The 23,914-nt window shown below is 41.4% G+C and overlaps 1 protein-coding gene across 3 annotated transcripts in view; it reads right to left on the bottom strand.

Moving 5' to 3' along the window:
• Nucleotides 1-259: 259 nt before the first annotated feature.
• C11H12orf75 (chromosome 11 C12orf75 homolog) overlaps nt 260-23,914 on the bottom strand; it is a 41,889-nt gene continuing 18,234 nt past the window's right edge. For 2 of the 3 annotated variants that reach the window (XM_015152666.3, XM_077954844.1), the window contains exons 2-6: nt 22,158-22,182; nt 5,424-5,459; nt 4,573-4,652; nt 3,746-3,783; nt 260-317 (exon numbers count right to left, since the gene is read on the bottom strand). In XM_015152666.3, the coding sequence (XP_015008152.1) occupies nt 3,779-3,783; nt 4,573-4,652; nt 5,424-5,459; nt 22,158-22,182 (146 nt within the window). In that variant the 3' untranslated portion in view covers nt 260-317; nt 3,746-3,778. Of the gene's footprint in view, nt 318-3,745; nt 3,784-4,572; nt 4,653-5,423; nt 5,460-22,157; nt 22,183-23,914 lie in introns of those variants that run through there. The other variant, XM_077954843.1, reaches the window with a different exon arrangement.

Genomic DNA, 23,914 nt, shown 5'->3' with positions numbered 1-23,914 from the left:
AAGACATGACCTCCATGAAATGTGTTGAGTGGCCACGGTGGAAATGTCAAAATGCAGCAGCCCTGGCTAGGCAACAGCAGCCTCCATGACAGTTTGTTAACCTGTCTTTCGTAGGGGGCCACAGAAAGTTCCATAAAGTGTACTGTTTAACCAATTCCCTTCTATTACCACAACAATATGTACCCAGGGTTTTATGTATACACTTAAGATTTGGGGGAATGCAAGAGGGAAGGGTGACTGCTTAGAATTTCCTTGGAAATGTCTGTGCACATTACAATGTCCCACGGAGCCAAATTCCTTCCAAATTGATGAGCATGCTAAGGAGACAACAGAAGAGGAGAAAAGAGTGAGCAAACGGGTACAACTTAGGTTAAAAAATATATTAGCCTTAAGCCTACAAGTTATTTACTGACTTTCTTTTAAGTAAAGCACCTATTTAATATCCACCCAATATTAATTTAAGACTTATGTGGCCAGTGTAGAGCTAAGCACTGATGATAATTATATAAAGAAGCAAAGCTGGGTAGGAAAAGAGACTTACAAACTTACAATTAAAATACATCTTGATAAGCAATGCCCAAACCTAGCTGCATTATATTAACATCATCTGAATTAAAAATAGAGACTGTTCGGCCACAATTCCATCCCTTCCCTACTTGGTCCGAACCTCCTGGGAGAGCCTAGCCCTCCACATTACACGGCGCTCCCCGATGGGATTCTGATGCAGCCAGGCCACCCACTGTCACCTGAGAAGCATCACTTAAGCCCCTCTGTGCTGGAAGTACTCTGCACATCTAAGTGGGTATAACTTTCACCCTAGGGTCATCTGCACAAGAAACTACACATGTGCATCCTGACATAAGTAACGTTTTTTTTCTTTTCTTTTTTTTTTTTTGAGACGGAGTCTCGCTCTGTCGCCCAGGCTGGAGTCACCCAAGCTCCGCCTCCTGGGTTTACGCCATTCTCCTGCCTCAGCCTCCCAAGTAGCTGGGACTACAGACGCCCGCCACCTGGCCCAGCTAGTTTTTTGTATTTTTTAGTAGAGATGGGGTTTCACCGTGTTAGCCAGGATGGTCTCGATCTCCTGACCTCGTGATCTGCCCGTCTCGGCCTCCCAAAGTGCTGGGATTACAGGCTTGAGCCACCGTGCCCGGTCATAAGTAACTTTAAGAGATTCTGAAATCATTCCTCAATTTGTTTCAAAATCAACCAAACCAAATCAACTTTGATCACTGAGTGCATTTAGTTCAGAGAGAGTCCACATGTTAGGTAAAAAACAAACAAACAACAACAACAACAAAAGTGTCTCCAATTCTCTCCATGAAACATCTCTTTTCTGAAGTCTTCTCATCGGGGTTTCTGCCCAACAACTAAGGCCTAGAAAGCCATGAGTTCAGGCATGTCACAGATAAGGACCACAATGGATGCTTAGCATCTAAGGAAAATGGGCAGCTTATCAACTTAGAAAACTTTTCAGATAATACAAAGGAGGCTACAGAAAGACCAGGATCAAACTAATTGTTTAGAGACAGAGTTAAACACCACATTTCCTCACTCATAAGTGGGAGTTGAACAATGAGAACACACAGGGAGGGGAACATCACACACCTGGGCCTGTTGGGGGTGGGGGACAAGGGGAGGGACAGCATTAGGACAAACACCTAATGCATGCAGGGCTTGAAACCTAGATGACAGGTTGATAGGTACAGCAAACCACCACAGTACATGTATACCTATGTAACAAGCCTGCACGTTCAGCACATGTATCCCAGAACTTGAAGTAAAATAAAAATAAAAAATAAGTAAATAAATAAAATGTAAGGGTAATAGAAAAAAAAAAAGGAAGAGTTAAAGAACGGGGAAAATTGAGATAAGAGAGGGGTGGCAATAAAATACTATATATTTACAGCCATGAACAGGAAGAAATGTTTTAGCTAGCTGCCTAAAGTGATATGAGCTTGCTCACCAGGATTATTGCTGAAGTGTTACCAGCGAACTTCAGATCCACCCACGAGGGTGAGCAATCATCGTGTCTAACACTCCCATGAGAAAACTGTGGTTGAGACAAGCTGAGGGAAGTTAAGGGACTCATCTTAGGTCTGTGTTGGTAGCAGAGCTGCCCAGTCTCCTCATAGCTATCTAGGCAGCACCTCTTTCCTCTCTATTCCCTTGCTTTTTGAAACACATTCTGTTTCCAGGAGGGTAAACAGCAGTATATTCTTGGTTTCGACTTACCTTTTCTATTTGATACAAATAATAAAAGTACTTCTGCACAGGAGAAAATTAGCAGGGAACTCAGAAATCTATATGGAGGGCTAGAACTATGTTAAAAATACTAGAAATAGAAACTCTCCAGTGACTTCCCAAAAAGAAACCGAACACCCTGTGTTCATGGGTACGAGGGGATAAACCTCCATAATGTTGCCTTGATGAGAAAATCTTCAAAGATGTAGCTACCCAAAGATTGTTCTAAGTTCTTGTCAGGAAGAAACGGGTTACAGTTTCTATGTCTCCTTTCTCTAGCAGGAAAGCTTGTTTGTCTCCACCTGTGAAATTAGTCTGTAATCCCACCTCATCCCAAATAGCAAATCTAGTACTGGCCCTGGGCGAGAAGTTGGTTCAGTATCAAATCAGTCTTGCTTTTGGTCTGCCAATGGTTAGACTTTGGTTATTAAAAAAATTCATAGTATGGTGGTGATGACAATGATGATAGCAGACGCTACCATTTATTTCATATTTAATCCGATCAACAACTCTTCAGTTTAAGTATTGGCTCCATTTTTCAGATAAAAAAACTGAGGTCATAAAGGGGAAGGAACTTGCCCAGTTAGTCAATGAGAGCCTGAATTCAAAACCAAGGCTGCCTGACTTCCAGAAGAGAATGGGCTATCTCAGGAGATAGGACATTCCTAATCACTGGAGGCTTCAAAAGAGGTTGCGTGTCATTCAGCAAGAGTGAAATACAGTGGGGAGCCCAGCATGGAATGTGTTGTTGGACCCTTGTTGGACCCAGTGAACGAAGATTCTTTGTCTGTATGGAAATGCTGCTCCACGTCTTTTAGAGACTGGTATGCAGGGCAGTTAATAAATGAAAGCTATTTTTCTCTTGTCCTTATTCTTGTTTGTCTTATTATAATTCCAACTCCTAGCTCTTCGTCGTCTCCATACTGAATGTGTTTTGTAAAACCAATCTGTTAACTTATACTCTGATTCTTACTATTCCTTCCTGCATAATTACATCTCTGTTCAGTTAGATTAGAATCAGTATTAAGTGTTTGGGACTTAATTGATCGATTGCCCATCTCTACTGGAGTTTTGGTACTGACACATCTCCTCTCTGTGTATTAACCACTGGCTAATACCACTTAAAATCGATTCTAATCTAATTCCCAGTTCTAGCCTCTCTGGTCTCTCCCTGCCATTTCTCAAGTCCTAGGCCCTCAAAGATTTTTGCAGTGAAGAAGGGTGAGATCTGAACGTTTTAGGTAGACACTTAGCTTGCTCTTACTAAATAAATTAAGTTTCATTTTTAACAAAATGAAATGGAAAAAAAGTAGATGAAAGAAAATTGATCTGATTATTCACCTCTTTGCAATAAAACACACTCAATTCTATAGGATGAAACCCCTTCTTTAAATTGTGAGGTTCAGTTCAGGATTTCTTAGAAAGATAGAGCAAATAATATCTACAGTCCATTCATCAACAAGTCTAAATATATAGAATTATTTAGAAAAATACACACTACCTCTTGATTCTTGAGTCATGATGTTATTTTCTTCTAATCTTAAAGAGAAAATTAAGAAAAGTTGAATGTTCAGATTATAAATAACATATTCTAATTTTCTATAGAACTGTAAACAGTAATGACATATAAGTATTTGCTATTCTAAATCACAAAGTATGGGAAGAACAATGAGGAACAAATATAGTATGTTAAAAATAATGTAATATAGCCTTGAGTATAAAGCGAACATATTAATAGTCATTTAAAACTATATATCAGACAATACCTTGTACAGTGGTTTTGTAAATCAGCGTTGTTTACCATAAGCCTCACTTAAAAACTGCCTTGAGCAAGAAGCTATCTATCAATCAAAAGGTGCCTATCAAAAGGACTTCATTGGCCCCATAATTGCTATCTATTAAAACTCAGAAAATGGAGCCTCATTTCATTTAATTATGCAATAGGCAATTACTTTTCCTTTAAACAGCAGATTGCTTATCAGTCAGTCATCTTATATTACAGAAATTTACCTTTCTGTTCTATGAAAATGCCATAAACTTACATAAATATTAGCTTTCATTTTCACACTGATCATCACTAAAATTAACAAGAAATTAAAAATATGGAGCATAACCACAAATAAAAGCTAAATTATGCTCTGGAATTCTTCTTACCATGTGGGTAGCCATTTCAACCAATGACTGCAATGAACAGACAGTACTTATACATGGTTCACTATGGCCAATACATAGATTGAGTCAAGCAAGCCGAAATACAAATTTCATGCTTTTTCATAAAACACAAAAATAAATAAGAACGGAAAATCAGTAGCACATGATTTCACTTACTTTTCCGAACTGTCTTTGTTTGACTGGACACCATATTGACAGCTTCAGATGGTAGGCCAACATATACTCCTCCATAGTTTCTTGATAAAAAAGAAATCAAACCAATTTAAATGGTACTCTCTATTTACAGTAAGCAACAGAAGCATGGAGTACTCCAAACAATTACATAATTATTAAAATAGCTCATGGTTTTTCAAAAGTAGAATCTAGAATATTATGGCCCTTGGGAATATAATTGGTTTCCTAGGTTAAAAAGAAGCTATTTTAAAAAAAAAAAGAAAGATGTATTGCGTTAGAATTTTTAGATATTTTACTTGTAATGAGAAAGAAGAAAATAATTTGGGATGTTACAATTTAGTATAGTATTAAATATTATACAGTGACATGTTACAGTTAACATTTATCAAGAATTCAGAGTGGTCAACGTGGTATGACAATAGGCATTATGGATACACAAAGATATCTTACTAATAGGGAGATACAAAATGAGGGCAGAGAGAGCAAGAGAGAAATGAGGGTGGAGTGCAGTTAATCAGAGAAGTAGCAGGACAGGGAAGGCTGAGAGAATGAAGGGAAGCCGTCCAGTTAGGGAGAAGAGCACACCCAAACGTCGTAGGATGAAAATTAGCACATGCCACATGCATAGAACAAAAACCAAGTTTGCTTGGAAGGAGGAAAGATGATGAATCCTGGGCAAGTTCTTTTTCAGACCATATGCCCCTACCTGTATTCTCTGTGCCAATAGTTTTCCTGGAGGAATCTGTGTTATTGGGAATGTACTACAGTGTGTTAAATCCATGAGGTATGGCCAAAACCATTCAAACTAAAGCCAGCTGCAACACCAAACATACCTCCTCTTGTCATCTTCTGTTATGGATTCTTCTGTTCTAAAAGGTCAGAAACATTTGCTATGAGACAGTTGGTTACATAGTCGGGGACTTCATTTTTGGTTGTGAGAAAAAGGGACTACTGAGTTAAAGTCAATTTTATTTCAAGTGTTTCCATCAGACTTAAGCAGAGGAGCAAAACTATCCATCAAGTGTTTCTGTGACAATATTCTGCCTTCACCTCAATCGTTCATACATTAAAACTTGGTAATTTCCTACAAACCAAAATGTGTGAATACAGCAAATGCCAAAATGCACAACTGCCAAATGAAATGGAAAACTGAGGGCAGCTGAAATTGGAAAGAAGCCTGAGTTATCGTCGTGTGTGTACCACCTACTCCCTGTGTGACAGACACAGGCTGTGGGCGAGCTGCCAGCCTGTGTCTCATTTGTAAAATAAGCTGGTTGACCAGAGGACCCCTCAGGTCTCTTCCAGACCTAATACATGATTTTAGATCTCTTCTGACACTTCAGTGGCACAACTATAGGCACTGAAAGATTTCTTCAGTGCAAAAAGAGTTAATGCCTATTTGATTTATTTTTATCTAAAAACATGAGCCATTTCATACATGATATACTGCAAAGACAGGGAAAATGTTTAAAAGGACACATTTAGAGGGGATCACTACTTTAAAATGCACAGATTCTCTCCTTGCATTAAGATGAATGCAGGCCAGGTGTGGTGGCTCATGCCTGTAATCCCAGCACTTCGGGAGGCTGATACGGGTGGATCACTTGAGGTCAGGAGTTCGAGACCAGCTTGGCCAACATGGTGAAACCCCATCACTACTAAAAATACAAAAATTAGCCACGCATGGTGATGTCTGTAGTCCCAGCTACTCAGGAGGCTGAGGCACAGGAATCTTTGAACCTGGGAGGCGGAGGTTGCAGTGAGCAGAGATCACGCCATTACACTCCAGCTTGGGTAACAGAGGGATACCTGGTCTCAAAAAAAAAAAAAAAAAGAAAAAAGAAAAAAAAAAAGGAGTCCATATTCTACCAGAATTCCTTGGCATATTTCTAAGAGAATCAGGACACTTTCCTTGAAGCACTAGTTGGCACACATAAGTTGCTTTTCTGAAAGAAAAAAAATTCAACAAGACTCCAATGTATCTGGCTGAATTCAAATTGTAATGTTAAGGGGCTTCAGTTGAGAAAAAAGCAGACTGCAAACATCTAAACGTCATTGACTCTTCTGATTCAGAGACTGTCTTAACTCTGATTTTACCCACTTAAAAGTTGTGATATTTCAAATGTGACTATACATGTGCATGAGATTTTTGCTTTATTGGAACAACAAGTCCAAGTCTATAAAGAAGGAAAGTGCAGATTTAACAATTATCTGGTGAACGCTGGCCGTGAACAGCTAATACTGCAAGAGAGTACAAAATCCATCTTGAGACCGAATTCACCCAAACTGAGCATATAACCTAAATGCACCAGATGGTTATCAGCTTCATTCACCTCTTGTTCATGCTGGATCGTTTTTTAATTCGAAAGTGTCAAAGTTGTACTAATGGTGTTATGCTTATTGATGTGGTATAACAAAGTGTTGTTCACTACTTTTAATTAAAATGGATTTATAATCCTTTAGTATAGATAATGGAGAAATGATGAGGACAAACTTGTTCAAGATAAGTTCTGATAAGAACTGTTAACTTTGCTCCTGAGTGATTAACTTTCTCATGAGATCACATGAACCTGTGTGTAACTGGTCGTTTATGCCACACATTTCCTGCCACAACTATTCTTTTCACATCCATTTACAAATTTGTTTATTTTAATTCTTTCCCCTTTTGCTTAACTGTGCTTAAGGATATATTCAAGGTTTTAAAATATATTTTCACTTTCCCAAATGTAGGAAAATAGTCATTTACTTTCTCCTGTGAAATTATTCAATATCTTAAAACTCAATCTGTGTTCTCCGTTATAAAATTAATCAACAACCTTACACGTATAACTGGCAGGAAAGGATAATGTAGTTGCCATATTTATTTGAGAATAAATTAAGCTTCAGATATAGTGCCAAATCTTAAAAAATACCACCTATAAAGCCTTATAAGATATCCACTCTTTTTTTATTTTTATTTTTTTGAGATGGAGTCTTGCTCTGTCGCCAGGCTGGGAGTGCAGTGGTGCAATCTTGGCTCACTGCAACCTCTGACTCCCTGGTTCAAGCGATTTTCCTCCCTCAGCCTCCCAAGTAGCTGGAATTCCAGGCACGTGCCACCACACCCAGCTAATTTTTGTATTTTTAGTAGAGACAGGGTTTCACCATGTTGGCCAGGCTGGTCTTGACTCCTGACCTCGTGATCTGTGCAACTTGGCCTCCCAAAGTGCTGGGAATACCAGCATGAGCCACCGCGCCCGGCCAGACGTCTACTCTTTTAAACCTTCCACTGAGTTGTAAAGCCTGCCTTTGCATACACACTTCCATGTATAAGACTGTCACTTCATCCATTCCTTCCACAAACAGTTATTCTACAACACTAGGACTAGAGACCAGGACTCCATGGGTACAATGATGTCATTCATGAGTCCCTCCTGTGTGTCAGGCACAGTGCAGGGCACTGCACGTGCATCCATGCTATTCCTCACAACAGCTCTGAGAGCCTGGGCCTGAGGAACCAGGTACAGAAAGCCATGTAATTCATAAACATACAAGACTAACAAGTATGACCAACATCCATACCCCATCCACCTGGCACCAAAGCCATGCTCCATATTCTGATTCACCACTCTCCTTCTCAGGTAGAAAGACGGAAAAGTCAAAAACACTTCCTGTGAAAGACGAACATAGTGGCTTCTCCTAAAGTGGGCAATTCACCTCCATACTGCTTTTGCAAAAGCTTTGACCATCACTCCATCTCTCAACCTGATTGTGTAACTATACTTGGCACTTTGCTAATTCTATTATATTAGTTCATTTAATCCTCATACAATCTTGCAAGGCCAGTACTGCTCACATTTTAAAAATGAAAAACTGAGTAGCATGATCGAAGTTACGAAGCTAAGTCATAGAGCCAGAATTCAAACCCAGATTTGTGTGATCCTAATTCCTGCTTCATGCACTGTGGGCCCATGCTAATTTGCATTAGAGAAACATGCACCTTCCTGTAGCTGGAGCTCTCCAATTTGTATCATCCCACTCAAGAAAAGTCGGAAATGAGATGGTAGAAGACTCCTAGCCTGTTTCATCAGCATGAGAAACAACCTCTGACAGCTGCCAGGGACCATCAATCTTTGCAGATCTTGTCAAATTGCCACATAAGTCATTTTTATGCAGGTACAAAGGTTGTCCTGACGAGCAGTTACATTAGAATCTATTCAACTGGACAACCAGGTCCAGACTAAGGTTAAATCAGAAAGTGGTGGTTGGTCTAAACCAACTCTTCTTGTGGAAGGATAGGTCCAAGCCATTGTGTTGAGCTGCCTGGAGAGAGACCAAATGCTGTCCAGCCAGTGTTCAAGGGGACATGGGCATCCTACCTGCTGGGGTGGCGTGGTCCTGCCCCAACTGCACAAGCTTTAGCGTAAGGGAAAAAATGGGTCAATACACAGCAACAAAGACGCCGGGTAAAAGGAAAGCCCGGACATGTTAAGCCAAACTCCTGACAGGCCAATGCAATTGCCTCAGGTTATTAGGCTTTTAGGCTCCATAGTCCAAAAAGTCTAAAAAGCACACCTTCTGGTGTGGGGGACTCATTTCAATAAAGGTCATTTCTTGGTAAGAGAAGTGGACATTATCCTCTGGCCATTCAAAATTGGGATGCTAAATTTATTTTATCACTCAACACTTTTACAAGAAACTTAAAGTCTTTGGGATTTGAATCCTTGTTCTCAAGTTCTCAAGTTTTGAATAATGCCCTGGCTATCCAAACATAGGGGGTGCCCCATATGGAAACCATTTTAAGAAATCAACATACCTTTTTCCCCCCGACAAAACTCCTTATTTTGAAAGATTTTACCTGCCTTAATAATTTCAGCCTGGGCAACATGGCAAGACCTCGTCTCTACTAAGAACACAGAAAATAAAATAAAATTAGCCAGGTGTGGTGGTATGCGCCTGTGGTCCCAGCTATAGGAGGTGGCGGTGGAAGGATCACAAGAGCCTCCCTCTTGTGAGTGAAAAAGGTACATTGATTTCTTAAAATGATCTACAGGGCAGGTGCAGTGGCTCACACCTTTAATCCCAGCACTTTGGGAGGCTGAGGCGGGCGGATCACCTGAGGTCAGGAGTTCGAGACCAGCTTGGCCAACATGGTGAAACCCCGTCTCTACCAAAAATACAAAAATTAATTGGGCATGGTGACGTGTGCCTGTAATTTTAGCTACTCGGGAGGCTGAGACAGGAGAATCACTTGAACCTGGGAGCCAGAGGTTGCAGTGAGCCTAGATTGCGCCATTGCACTCCAGGCTGGGCGATAGAGAGAGACTCAGTCTCAAAATAAATAAATAAATAAATAAAGATCTATCTAAGATGAGGCAGCCCAGATATTCACCTGAGCATGGGAGACAGTGGTTGCAGTGAGCTGAGATCATGCTACTGCACTCCAGCCCGGGTGAAAGAACAAGGCCCCATCTCAAAAAATAGTAATTATAATAATTCACTTGTCAATATTTTCTTAGACACTTAAGTGCCAAAAGGAGCTTCTGATGGGCATGGGATAACTGAGGTGCCCACAGGTAGCTTATGTCATTCAAATCAAAGGCAAATACATTTTACATTTACAGGTACACATCACTGTAGGCACACGTAGATTTCTGTTAGGTTTCAGAAGTTATAAAAATAGTGTCTGCTCCTTCCTCAGCTCTGAGGATCCAGAATGTCTTGCTGGAAATGGTCACACTCAGGCCAGAACATCCACAGCCACGTAAGCTCCTGGATGAGCCGCTCCGTTCTTCACCAAGGATGCGATTATTTTCTTTTCTGGTCACTAAGTTGACCAGAAACTCCAGTTGTAGGGCAGTAACCACTGCATGGTCTACAGCTGTGATTGCTGATGGACTACAAAATTTGTCCCCCAAACCAGAGAAAGAAACGGGGAGGGAGAGCAGAACACAAAGCCACACCCTCCCCAGCCTTGTGAAAACAGCAGCCACGGATAGGGCCCAGAAGGTCCTCAGAAGGAGGCAGCAAGGCCCTAGTCTCTGCAGTCAGTCCTAATGCAGATCAGTAAGAGCAAGGAATGAGATGACTTCACCCTCTAGAATCTTCCCTCAGAGAGCAGGGCCTGGAGATTGAATTATTCTGTGCTGGAGGAGATAAGCAAAGTGAAGACGAGGCCAGTCCACGGTGGCTGAAACTAGAAAAGAGGTCAAGCTGTGCTGCTGCACTCGATCACACTCTTTGGGAGTTAATTGGTCCAAATATCTCTACAAACTCAGTTTAAACATAATCTTTCTCCCTCAGAAAAGGAGCAAGTGGACAAACAGCAACCAGGATAAATCGCTCATGGTATGATCGTAATTTTTTTTTTTCCTGGAGAAGGAGTCTAGCTCTGTTGCCCCAACAGGAGTGCAGTGGCGCGATCTTAGCTCACGGCAACCTCTGCCTCCCAGGTTCAAGTGATTCTCCTACCTCAGCCTCCCAAGTACCTGGGACTATTGGCACACACCACCACGCCCGACTGATTTTTGTATTTTTAGTAGAGATGGGGTCTCACCATGTTGGCCAGGCTGGTCTTGAACTCCTCACCCCAAGAGATCCACCCGCCTTGGCCTCCCAAAGTGCTGAGATTACAGGTGTGAGCCACTGCACCCAGTCAGTAGTAATCCACTTCTAAATAATAGCCTCCTGGGGTGGACGGCATAATTCAGGAAGCAATGCCCAGATACCCACAAGCCAATGCACTAAACACTGGAAAATGAGAGAGAGGCAACTTGGGGACAACAAGAGTACCCCTTAATCTGGTCAACTTAGTGACCAGAAATGGGGAAGAAACCTTGAAAATAAGGCTTATACCAAGAGAACCAAAATGCAGAATTAGAGGAGATAAGGGATCAGGTGCCATAAACCAAATCACCTAAAAACAAAAAGTAAAAGGTGAATTCTACCAGTTTCCCTCCCACTTCTTATGGCCTGGCCCCAAGAATTGAGGCTTCTCAGGACTTCTCCAATTTCACAACCATGGAGTCAAACGTTGGTGCCAATGCAGGGGAAGAGAAACTAGCCCAAAGTACCAAGGGATCAAGGGTAATCTGGAAACAAGCACATGACACATCAAGACAAATACTGCTCTTGCTAGGGGACCTGTGCTAGACATTAAGTCCATTAGAGAAGTGAAAGGGGAAGGAAGACCCAAGGGAAGGGACTGGAACCAAGGGCTGGGGTTTGGTCGAAACAACATCTGCTTTACATCTGTGCCCAGAGCCAATCTTAGAAGGAAGACTGACTTCTGGAGTCCAAAGAGTGCTGGAGGAAGCCAGTACTAAAGGATTTACATTAATTTACTGAGCAGTGATTCCATGTTCTAGTTACACACGAGCCACTACTCTGAAGAATAAACTTGTATAGTAAGCTCGTTTTTCCAGGGTAAGCATGACTGAAAACCTATTGGTAAATTGCTTTCTCTGGTATCAAGACAATGTTGTTTCTCATCATCTGTATCATTTGAAAAATTTGTGGAAAGCAATGCAACATTTGAAAAAACATAAGAGTGAAATATTTTTTAATCATAACCTCAAATACCATCTTATCAGGAAAACCCTGTATTTATTTATTTTTTATTATTGTTTTGTTCTTTTCTGAGACAGGGTCTTGCTCTGTAGCCTAGGCTGGATAGCAGTGGCACAATCACAGCTCACTGCAGCCTCAACCTCTCAGGCTCAAGCAATGCTCCCACCTCAGCCTCCCTAGTAGCTGGGACCACGGGCGCACACCCCGCACCTGGCTAACGTATATTTTCTTGTACTATGTTGCCTACACTGGTCTCGAATTCCTCAGCTCAAGTGATTCTCCCACCTTAGCCTCCTGAGTGGCCGGGACTACAAGCACGCGCCACCACGCCTAGCTATAAGACCTTTTAAACCATGAGAACGTTCCCTAAGAACCACAGAACCATGTATTCACCAATTTGGACCAGGTTTAATAAATTCACTGAGCCCAGCACAGTGGCTTACATCTGTAATCTCAGCACTTCAGGCAGCCGAGGCAGACAGATATCTTGAGCCCAGGAGTTCAAGATCAGCTGGGGCAAAAAAGGGAGACCCTGTCTCTTCAAAAAATACAAAATAAAGTAGCCAGGCATGCTGGCTTGCACCTGTAGTCCCAGCTACTCAGGAGGCTGAAATGGGAAGACTGCCTGAGCCCGGGAGGTCGAAGTTACAGTGAGTCATGATCGCACCACTGCACTCCAGCCTGGGCAACAGAGCAAGTCTCTCTCTCTTTCTCTCTCTCTCTCTCTCTTTCTCCCCTTTTCTCTCTCTCTCTCTCCCCTTTTCTCTCTCTCTCTCTCTCTCTTTCTCCCCTTTTCTCTCTCTCTCTCTCTCTCTCTTTCTCCCCTTTTCTCTCTCTCTCTCTCCCCTTTTCTCTCTCTCTCACACACACACACAGAAAATACATTGGGCATTCAATTAAAATCAGGTCTTTTGTTAGCAAAAAATGTAGCTTCTTTTATCAAAGAACAGGTGATCAAGGAGAAAGAATGAGTCGAGGATCAAGCCACCCGTTGAGTATCATAATCATCTCCTAGCCTAAGGTCACACACTTACAGGGCTCTGATTCAGACTTTCACCCACAGCGTTAATAAAATTGTTTGCAGAAACAAGTGTTATTCAAGGTGGACCCCGTAACTCATATTCTCCCCACTTTCAATGTCTTTTGGGATTGTTGAAAAGATAAATCCTCAGTTGATGGTTTAAATACGACTCACTCTTGTAGAGTAAGATACTGTTTAGTCATATGTACCTTAGCAAAGTTGGCTTGACACTTGGCATGCAAGAAAAAGAAAGAAGAAAAGAAATAAAAGCAACTGACCAAAGGCAAGCACTGCAACTCAGATTACAGATGGATAGCTTTGGGTTTCCTCTGTCTGACAGTTTCTATTAATTCCACTTCTAGCTCACTTACTGTGAACTTGCTAAAACCAGGCCGGTGCTCTTCTTACCCTTCTCAGGGTGAATAGCAGTGCTGATCCAGATTCTCTGGGTAGTTATGCACCCTTCTGTTTTACACTAAGGTCACAGACTTTTTCTGAACGAACCAGACACTGAATGTCTCTCTAATGATAAATAAGCTCCACCTTCCTGCAGGCCGGGGTTCTGGAAGGTGGGCTGCCTCCAAAACGACCGTGTCTCTGTGGCTGCTCTTTGGGGTGGGTGGGCTTTCACCTACCTGGCCTTTTTTTTTAATTAATGTATTTTTTGCAAGCCTATTTAAACCAAATATGTGTATGGAACACCCAAACCTTACAATCATTTTACATTACTATGATTTATCTTATCAATAACTATCACTTTCATTAAGGGAAACCTTATCCAAAGTTAATATATAAAATAGGAATCTCTATCTTTTTCTTAGTAATATGTGGCAGTCAAAATTTTTCATCATTATATTTACGTAGTTTCTGGGTTGTATAAAACAGCTATCCTAAGTGACCTAAAGATTTTAACAGTGAAATAATGGACCCATGTCATGATCAAGGACAAATACAGATGACAAATATTAGGTAGCAGCCAGCCACTCGAAACAGCATCTCCCAAGTCATCCTTGCTACAACTTGCCTGAAAATTCAGAAAGTTCTTACTTCCCTTAGGCTTCTGGAATTAACAAAGTCATGTGGCAAAGAAATGATTTATTTTTTACTTACTCATCAAGAAAAATGTTCTAAATATGTAGCTATTCTTATTAGAGCTGATCTAAAAAGCAAAAAGCAAAAAATAAAAGGCCTGTAGTCTTTTCTTTTTCCATATTTGCAGTGTCACTAAACAGGCTAAACTCATTTTGATTCGTAAACAGTAAAAATTGAATATGGAAACCCTGGAGACCATGGTTTTCCCAATCTGTTTCCAGTTACCATTCATGATAACCTTCTGGAAGAGGTTTATTAATTGATTGTGTTTACTTCCATCTACACTACAATTCTCCAGATAAAATAAAATTATTTAATTTTCTTTATAACATGTTTTTCATGCTGGTTCCTGCCCCTTGGGGTGGTTTCAATCCATTCTAGCAAACCCTTAATTACACAATGAATTCTGTTTTACCATTGGCTGTTTTGGCCTGTGTTTAATATCATTCATTTCTTCCCAATTTTAAAACTTCTTTGGACAGTTTTCTTTTGATCTCTCTCCCTGGATGAGCCCACTGGCCAATATTAGTCCCTTTCTTTCTTCCAGCGTGTATGGCTGGAGAACATGAGTAACATTCACTTCAAAGGAATGCTTTCAACTTCTCTTTGTCCAGAAGCAAGGGATCAAGAGCTGGACTGCAAATTCCCTGTCCTCTCCGGCTCTCCTCCTCGTTATTCTCTTACTAAGGGGCACACAGTGTTAGGAATTATTTCAGAATTGGTTGTAAAAGCATCATTTGCTATAAGGCAAGGGTGCACGCTTCATCTCCTTACATTAAGAAATTTTGCTTTTCCTTGCTGGCACCACTTTTCTCAAAACCTCAAGAATATGCATCTTGTTCTCACCTATCCCAGCTTCACCTAACAGGAGATGGAGCCAGCATGCTCCTCATCTCCCCACACAGCTCTTACAGGTGGGACCACTTCATTTTCACCCAGAACCTCTCCTCTCTGGAGCCTAAACCCTGCCACAACTGTCCCCAGTGCACCAAAGATTTTGACCCTGACCCAAAGATTTTCCTTCTGAGCACCATTATCTAGGTCAATTTTAAAATCCATGAAAACAGCCAGGCACAGTGGCTCACACGTGTAATCCCAGCACTTTGGGAGGCCGAGGTGGGCGGATCACAAGGTCAGGAGTTCGGGACCAGCCTGGCCAATATGGCAAAATCCTGTCTCTACTAAAAATACAAAAATTAGCCAGGCATGGTGGCACACGCCTGTAGTCCCAGCTACTTGGGAGGCTGAGGCAGGAGACTCACTTGAACCCAGGAGGCGGAGGTTGCAGTGAGCTGAGATAGTGCCACTGTACTCCAGCTTGGGCGACAGAGCAAGACTCTGCCTAAAAAAAAAAAAATTCATGAAAATCACCCATCCAACCTCTCACCTCACATTTTGCTGACTTCCTCTATCCCAACAGCTTCTGTGCTGCTCTGCTAACATACTCCCATGGCTGCTCCATGGAGCTTAGTTCTTCGAACTATTTTACCACATTTTAGAGTAGAAAATCCCACTCCCTAGGGAGAAAAAAAAAATCTTCCTTTCGACAGTCCCGTCATTCCCAAGAAGCCTGCTTTCTTATTGCATCATCAGTTCCAGTTCATCCATCCCTCCCCATCCTCCCCATTCATCAGCCCCTTGTGCTTCCCTTTTCCTCTCTCCCTAGCATGCGTCTTGCAGTCAAATATTTCTGCAGCACTTGCTGTTCACCACCTATTCCTCTCCATCCCTGGATGAATCTGTCCATCTGCTTTCTCTCTTCCTGCTCCTATTTCACAGAGTCCTACCTGGGGAAAATCTCATCATGGCTACCAATGGGAATATATGATTTCTAACCACAGCAAGGCCCTCAATATGCTGGGTCTTCTGCCATCAAGTATTTATGTCACAAGCCCTGCCAAATTTTTTCAACAACACTTTAAACTAATAATTCTAGCTGTCATTCACCAGGGGCAACAAGCATGATGCCAAGTATTTTCCTAGGATATTAAATATGCTGTATTTGTAATCTGTCCCTCGAGCAGTTACTTCAGCCCTCTGTGCTCCCCATCTCCTCACCTGTAAAATGAAACATCATTATTCTGTCCATCAGATGATCATGGGTATGGAAGGAGATAACGTACAGAAAATGCTGGAAATCAGTGTATGGTGCACAGTCCTCAGTAAAGATTAGCTACTACTGTAAGAATGATGATGATGAAGATGATTACCCTGCACAATTATTACATTATCCCAATTTCACAGATAATTATACTAAGGACACGATGTAACACACCTAGTAAATGGTGAAGGGAATTTTAAATACAGGTCTCTCTGCTTCCAAAATGCGGGCTTTTCCAATGCTACTTCAACTCCATCCTCTTCACCCTCAGAAGACAGCCTCCCCTCCTAGTACATGGATGAGAAAAGATCCCATCAGACACCCTCAGGTCTGTATCTATGAGGGGCAGAGAGGGCCCAGCTGACATGGGTGCATTAGACATGGGAAATTTATAAAGGATCCCAAGAAACTCAACATAAGAGACTCATCATTTCTTTTTTCCAAACGCAAAAACAAAAACAAATTGCCAATGGGTTTTATGTTATTTCATTCCAAAATATTTTTCTTTATATTTGCTACCTTCCATAAAAATAAAATAGCTTTGCCAAGGAAAGAATCTCAATAAAATTCACTGTACATGTTTTAAGTGAAAGAAGTATTTGAATTACATTGTTTACATTGAGTGGCTATAGTTTTTTATTTTCAACAGCAAATATTATATTTGAGTCAACTTATTTAATACTGTTTCTTATTTGAAACATAGTCATAATATTCTTATAAATATTGCTTAAACTTTAAATCAAGACTTTTTTAAGAACACGAAAATTGATCTACAAAGAAAAAATGTTTTCAATTAAATTCCAATTGTTTCTGCTGGCCCACTTACAATTTCTCCCCTTTTTTTGGTAACGGCATCCCAATTTTTCTGTAGGGAATTACCCCCGCTCTTTGGCCATCCGGTTAGGTGGGGGCTAATGATACTGATTGGCTCCAATGGTGAGCACATGACCGCAGCCTGGCCAATGAGAACCCCACATTCTCCTGGCCCACTGACTGATTCAGAGATAGAAACACGACCCCAACGGGCCAGGAAAGCCCAGCCCTAGGACTTTTCATCAAACTACAAGGAAAAAGAAGTTGTTTTTTCCACAGGAATTACTAAGCTGATAAGATATAAACTGGTCCTGTTTGTCACCACTTGAGGAAAGCTGCCTAAGAATGAAGACGAAAGCAGAGAAGAGAGTTTCTTCCTGTCGTTTGATCACCTGGATCCAGCTGTGACTACAGCCAAGTCCCTGGAGCTTTTCCACACCACATGCCAATAAATTCCTTTGTGTTTGTTTGTTTAGGCCAGTTTAAACTGGGCTTCTGCCATTTCCTACCAAAAATATCCCAACGCAGCCTATTGGTGCCAAATAGCTGAGAATCTGCCACACTAAAATAAGAACATGGTTGATGTTCGCAGGTTTGTGAAAGCAGCCGAATGTCATTACCTTGAATTCACTTCTTTTTTTGTTTTGTTCAGTGTGTTACTGCACTGTGATTTAATTTGAAAGAGACAGAAAGAGAGGAAAAGAAAGGCTTGTTTTCTGATACACATGTAGGCTTTTCTTATGATGATTAAGTTTCTAGACATTGTCAACCATGCTTTCAAGTTCTGAAGGTGAACCTAGCTAGGTTTTGAGTTCTCTAGCCTGTTGTAGGACCTATGTACATCGTTATTCTCTCCACCACCAGAGAAAAACCCACTCCCCAAACTACCATCAGTTTTTTCTTACTCTCCTGGTTCCTGCCTTTTAGCCTACAGCAATATCCATGCCTCCTCCATGCCAAAAAATAATTTTTAAAAAAAGACAAAAGGAAAAACAAACTTCAATACACAAAATCAACCACACTCACAATTGGGCAGAAACAAATAACCAAAAAACACTTGAAGAAAAGTGTAAAATGTTCATAATGATTGTCTCTGGTATTCTAACTGAATTTTTCTCTTAAAAAATACTTTCCTGTACTTTCCAAATTTCCTTGGTATTCTTTTTATAACACAGTATATTTTGAAAATTTGCCTCCTCTTAAAGCCACCAACATCCCTCCATTCCTTACTGTCAAGCAGCATAAAACCAAAGACCCACATCACTCCCTCCACTTCCTCGCACCTGGTTCACTTCCACTTCGACTTGGTTATCATTCACACTGCTCAACTGAAACTACAGTCCCCAGGGTGACCAATGTGGCCATCATGCCACACGCAATGACTTCCCTTCCTCCTTCAGCCCCCATGACCTCTTTGGACTATCAGCCATCTCTTCCCTTGGCTCAAGTTTGACTGCAGCATTATCCTCAGATATGGTAGTTTTTTTTTTTCCTTTCCTTCCCCATTAAGTCATTAAACAAATCTTATCAATTGCATTTTCTAATGCACCTTGTTTGCATCATCTCTTCTTTCCCTCTGCCATCTGACCCTCTTGTAGCCTCACTTCCATTATTCCTCTGTGCCTGCACCCTCCCTCATCCTATGTGTCACACTGCTTTGGGTGTTACTGCCCTAAAACTCAAACATAATCATTTAATTCCTCCACCTTAAAATCTCTATCAGCTCTTGAATGCATAAAAAAAACCAAGCACAATTATTGGCCTTGCACCCAAGGCCCTTCACAAGTCAGGCCTGCCCATCAACCTCATCTTTCACTTCTGCCCAGACTGTACCACAGGCTCCAGGGGATACCACCTGGTTGGCTGTTCTCAGACCTACTGTTTTCTTGCACTCCCATGCCTTTTCTCATGCTTGTCCTCTGCCCTGGGTTGCCATTTTTCCCCTTTTCTGCATGACTCTTGTTCATCCTTCAATTCCAAGACTAGCATTAAATTCTGAATATTGGAATAATTAGCACTTACCACACTGTATTTTGGTCCCTAGTAGACAGTGACCTACTTCAGGACAGATACATCATTTTATTTGTTATTATATACTGACTTCTCACCTATGGAAAGCAGCAAATAAATAAGAAAAAGGAGTAGTAGTAAAAATTGCAGACCTTTCCTAGAGAATTGATTTTTTTTTAATATATAGTATTTCTGGCTTCCAAAAATAACTACCATTTTCCCACAAAGACTTTTCTGTGGTCTGCATAATATTGTGTTTCCCCTTTTCAAAGTTCTTTACTCTCAATACTTATTCTATTACTTTGGCCAGTTCTTCTGGTTTGGGATCAGTCTGTTTAGATTTTTAAAAAATTTAATGTGCATAACAAAAAAATTAAGTCATCTTAATTTCTTAGCTTGTCATTCATTCATGGCATCACCTAATACTATAGTCAAGATTTATAAATCTATAGCTTCCAGTTAAAAAATTGAACATGTTTGAATATATCTTTTGTGTAAGGAAAAATAATATTATAATGTTCTTTAACTTTTTCCAGTTAAATTGACTGCATTTGTTTTTAAAAGGTCATTTATTTAATAAATTATTTTATTTTAAAGTTATAGGACATAGAATGAGGTACAGTCATAGAAAACCTAAATCTGAAGAATTTAGGATCTTAAATAGTGAAATAGTTAAGTAGTTACATGGCATCTCACATCCTGGAACAGTTAATTCTGTTGACAAAATCATCACTAAATTTTATTAGAAAAAGAAAGATGTCATGAAATCACTCCGTCCTTGAAGAGCAATGATGGAACTGATTCAACAACTATTTATTCAACACAAACTATGATCAAAGCATGACATGAATAACTCTAGAGCACAATAAAATAAGGCATTTCCCCACTCTCAATCCCCAAGGGAGAAAAGACAAGAATGTGAAGAACTACGATATAAACGCAACACAATGCCTCACAAGAAAGGTCCAAAATGCTGTGAAGGTTCTGAGGAGAAAGACATGCTATGCAGCTGAGAGAGCCAGGAAATACTTCTCACGAAGGATAACACACAATCCCTGCAGAACAGATGGCATTTCTATAAACAGAAAGGGAAAGGGCCATTCCAGGCAGTGGGCACGGTAAAACAAAACACAATGACAGGAGCAAGAAGCATGAGGTCGCAGGAGCCCCTGAGAACAGTGGCCTGGAGCAGCTCTGCACAGCCCTCCTGGCCCTGGGCTCTGCTCGCTCCCCACTGCAGGATCTCCTCCCACACCATGCGAGCCAGTCAGTTTGAGGCTAAAACATAAATGCTCTTCCTATTCCTAATAAATCCTGGGTTCAGTCCAGAGGACGATGGGAATAATTGAAAGGTTTTGAGCAGAGGTCCTACACAAGTGCAGGGCAGTGCTTGAGGAAAATTAATGTGGCCACACATATAGAAACTAAAGGGAGAGACTGAAGGAGAGACCGAAATATTGCAATAATAGGAATACGGTCAGGGTGCAGAACTCGCTGTTGCTAAATGTTTGGGTAATAAACTCCAACACGGCAACCAGGAGCTAGAAGCCATCGACTACTGCTTCCTTTGTATCTAAAGTCCTAATTTTAAAAATGCATATTCAAATATTTAATTCCCAGAAAGCTTTACAATCCCATTCTCATCTTCTCTAAATTCTTTGTAGTAAGAAATAAAGTCTGACTCTTTTTTTTTCTTTTTTCTGAGACAGAGTCTGGCTCTGTCACCCAGCCTGGAGTACAGTGGTGTGATCTCGGCTGATTGCAACCTCCACCTTCCCAGTTCAAGCAATTCTCCTGCCTCAGCCTCCCAAGTAGCTGGGATTACAGGGGCCCGCCACCCCGCCTGGCTAATTTTTTGTATTTTTAGTAGAGATAGTAGAGACAGGGTTTCACCATGTTGGCCAGGCTGGTCTTGAACTCCTGACCTCAAGTGATCCACCCACCTTGGCCTCCCAAAGTGCTCAGATTACAGGTGTGCACCACTGCACCTGGCCCTATCTTTGATATTTGACCATGGACAGCTTTTGAGCCCCACCACTCACCTTTTGCCCCACATCGATGTAAGCCAATAAGAAAGTGGGGGCAATTCTTCCCTGTGCCAGCAGGAAGATCAAACCTCTGCCCATTCATAAGTAGCCTCAGCCCAGCCCATTCTCCAACCAAAATAAAAACCAGACCCATTTGGATGGCTGCCCTGCTCTCCCCAGAAAGCCTCATGTGAATAATACACCTTTCTGTACCCTCCTGAGATGTGGTGAATCAGTCTTGACATCCAACCCAGTTTTGGGTGGAACCGTTGATCCCACCCTTCACTGGGTAACCAGAAATCGTCTTAAAGAGTGAACTGCTGCAGTGTCCTTGCTATAGCTAGATTAGAGACAGGAGGATGCAGAGAGAGGGGGCATGGAAATCCCGAATGCTCCTGACCTCCCGATCTCTCCACAGGGAGATGCCCATTATTAAATGTACGGTGCTCTAAAGATAGCTCAATGGTGACTATGTTGAACGGCCCTATATATTCATTTGAATATCTAGTTATCAACTTTAAAAAAATTCAATGTGTACTTGGTAACTGTTTGGCCCCAGTCTTTCCTCCCCAGCTAACTCTAAAACACTGCATAGTCATAGGAGCTACATGCTTGTTTCTCCTATAATCACTTGCTTTTAACTAAAAAAAAAAAAAAAAAAAAAAAAAAAAAAAAAAAAAAAAAAAAAACTCTACACAAGTTGGGATGGAAACACAATTCAACATTTCCCCTTCTTAAGATCCTGAGTTAAAGTGCCCGGCTATGAAAAGCATAAAGAATGTTCTCCAAATAGCACTTTAGTTACAACCAAATGATCATCCTGACATGTGCGTTATATACAAAGTATTTCCATGTCTTTTCAGCCATACTCACAAAGATCTAAATGTCATAATCATGAAAAACAGCAACTTCCTCAGAAAGACAGCTTATAAAATCATTAATATTCAATACTTACACATCTTTGGCTGCTCCTGCAGGGCCTAGAGAAAAAAGAAGATAGGTTTGTATTGGTGTGATAGTATTGCTACAAAAATGTTGTCTAGCCGGGCGCGGTGGCTCACGCCTGTAATCCCAGCACTTTGGGAGGCCGAGGCGGGCGGATCACAAGGTCAGGAGATCGAGACCACGGTGAAACCCCGTCTCTACTAAAAATACAAAAAATTAGCCGGGCGCGGTTGTGGGCGCCTGTAGTCCCAGCTACTCGGGAGGCTGAGGCAGGAGAATGGCGTGAACCCGGGAGGCGGAGCTTGCAGTGAGCCGAGATCGCGCCACTGCACTCCAGCCTGGGCGACAGAGCGAGACTCCGTCTCAAAAAAAAAAAAAAAAAAAAAATGTTGTCTAATACCTAACCAAAATACAGTAATATTCCTGAAGAGACAAGAAAATGGATTTAAAAATTTTTTCAAAAAGAGAGAAAGGAGGGCAGAAAATCATAAAATTCAAATCTTTTTTTTTTTTTTTTCCCAGACACAGTCTCACTTTGTTGCCCAGGCTGGAGTACAGTGATGTAATCTCGGCTCACTGCAACCTCTGCCTCCTGGGCTCAAGTGATCCTCGCACCTCAGCCTCCTGGGTAGCTCGGAATACAGGTGCATACCACCATGCCTGATTAATTTTTGTATTTTTTCTTGAGATGGGGTTTCACCATGTTGCCCAGGATGCTCTTCAACTCCTGGGCTCAAGCAATCCTCCCATCTTGATTGCCCAAAGTGCTAGGATTACAGGCATGAGCCACTGCACCCGGCCTCAAATTCCAATCTTAAATCTCAAATTTAGTTTAAGTTTCAAATCTTAGCTTTGGAATCTATTCCATCCATCTTTAAGAATTCCTGCAAATTACATGGTGCCAGTTCTCAAAAAGATTTTACAGATCATGTTAACCCAGCTTCCCATTTTATGAATTTCAAAACTGGCAGACTTCGAGAAACATTTTTTTTTCTAAGCCACACACCTTCTACGTTGATGTCTGCATGGCATGGTTAAGTCAAACTGCACCAATGCAAGCAATGAGCTAAATGAATTAGGAAGCCTCAAAGACACGAGCTTAGTTCCAAAAAGAGTCACATGTGTCTCTTAAGTCTGCTCCCATTGGCTTCCCACCTGTGATGGTTAATACTGAGTGTCTACTTGATTGAACTGAAGAATGCAAAGTATTGTTCCTGGGTGTGTCTGTGAGGATGTTGCCAAAAAAGATTAACATTTGAGTTAGTGGACTAGGAGAGGCAGACCCACTGTTAATCTGGGTGGGCACCATCTAATCAGCTGCCAGCACAGCTAGAATAAAGCAGGCAGGAGAAAGTGCAAAGAGCAGACTTGCTGAGTCTTAGAGCCTTCATCTGTTTCCCATACTGGCTGCCTCCTGCCCTCGAACATCGGACTCCCATGTCCTCCAGCTTTTGGACTCTTGGACTTAGACCAGTAGTTTGCCAGGGGCTCATGGGCCTTCAGCTATAGACTGAAGACTGCACTGGTGGCTTCCCTACTTTTGAGGTTCTGGGACTTGGACTGGCTTCCTTGCTCCTCAGCTTGCAGACGGCCTATTGTGGAACTTCACCTAATGATCATGCGAGTCAATACTCCTTAATAAACTCTCCTGCGTATATATATATCTATCTGTCCTATTAGTTCTGTCCCTCTGGAGAACCCTAATACACCACCCATGTGAAAAAGACAGCCCATCTCTTCCGGTGCCCATCCCCATTACTTCTCACA

This window comes from Macaca mulatta, chromosome 11 (genome assembly GCF_049350105.2).
Source record: "Macaca mulatta isolate MMU2019108-1 chromosome 11, T2T-MMU8v2.0, whole genome shotgun sequence".
Taxonomy (NCBI): domain Eukaryota; kingdom Metazoa; phylum Chordata; class Mammalia; order Primates; family Cercopithecidae; genus Macaca; species Macaca mulatta.
Note: the sequence above shows the minus strand (reverse complement) of the source record. Positions and strands in the feature narration are given on the sequence as shown.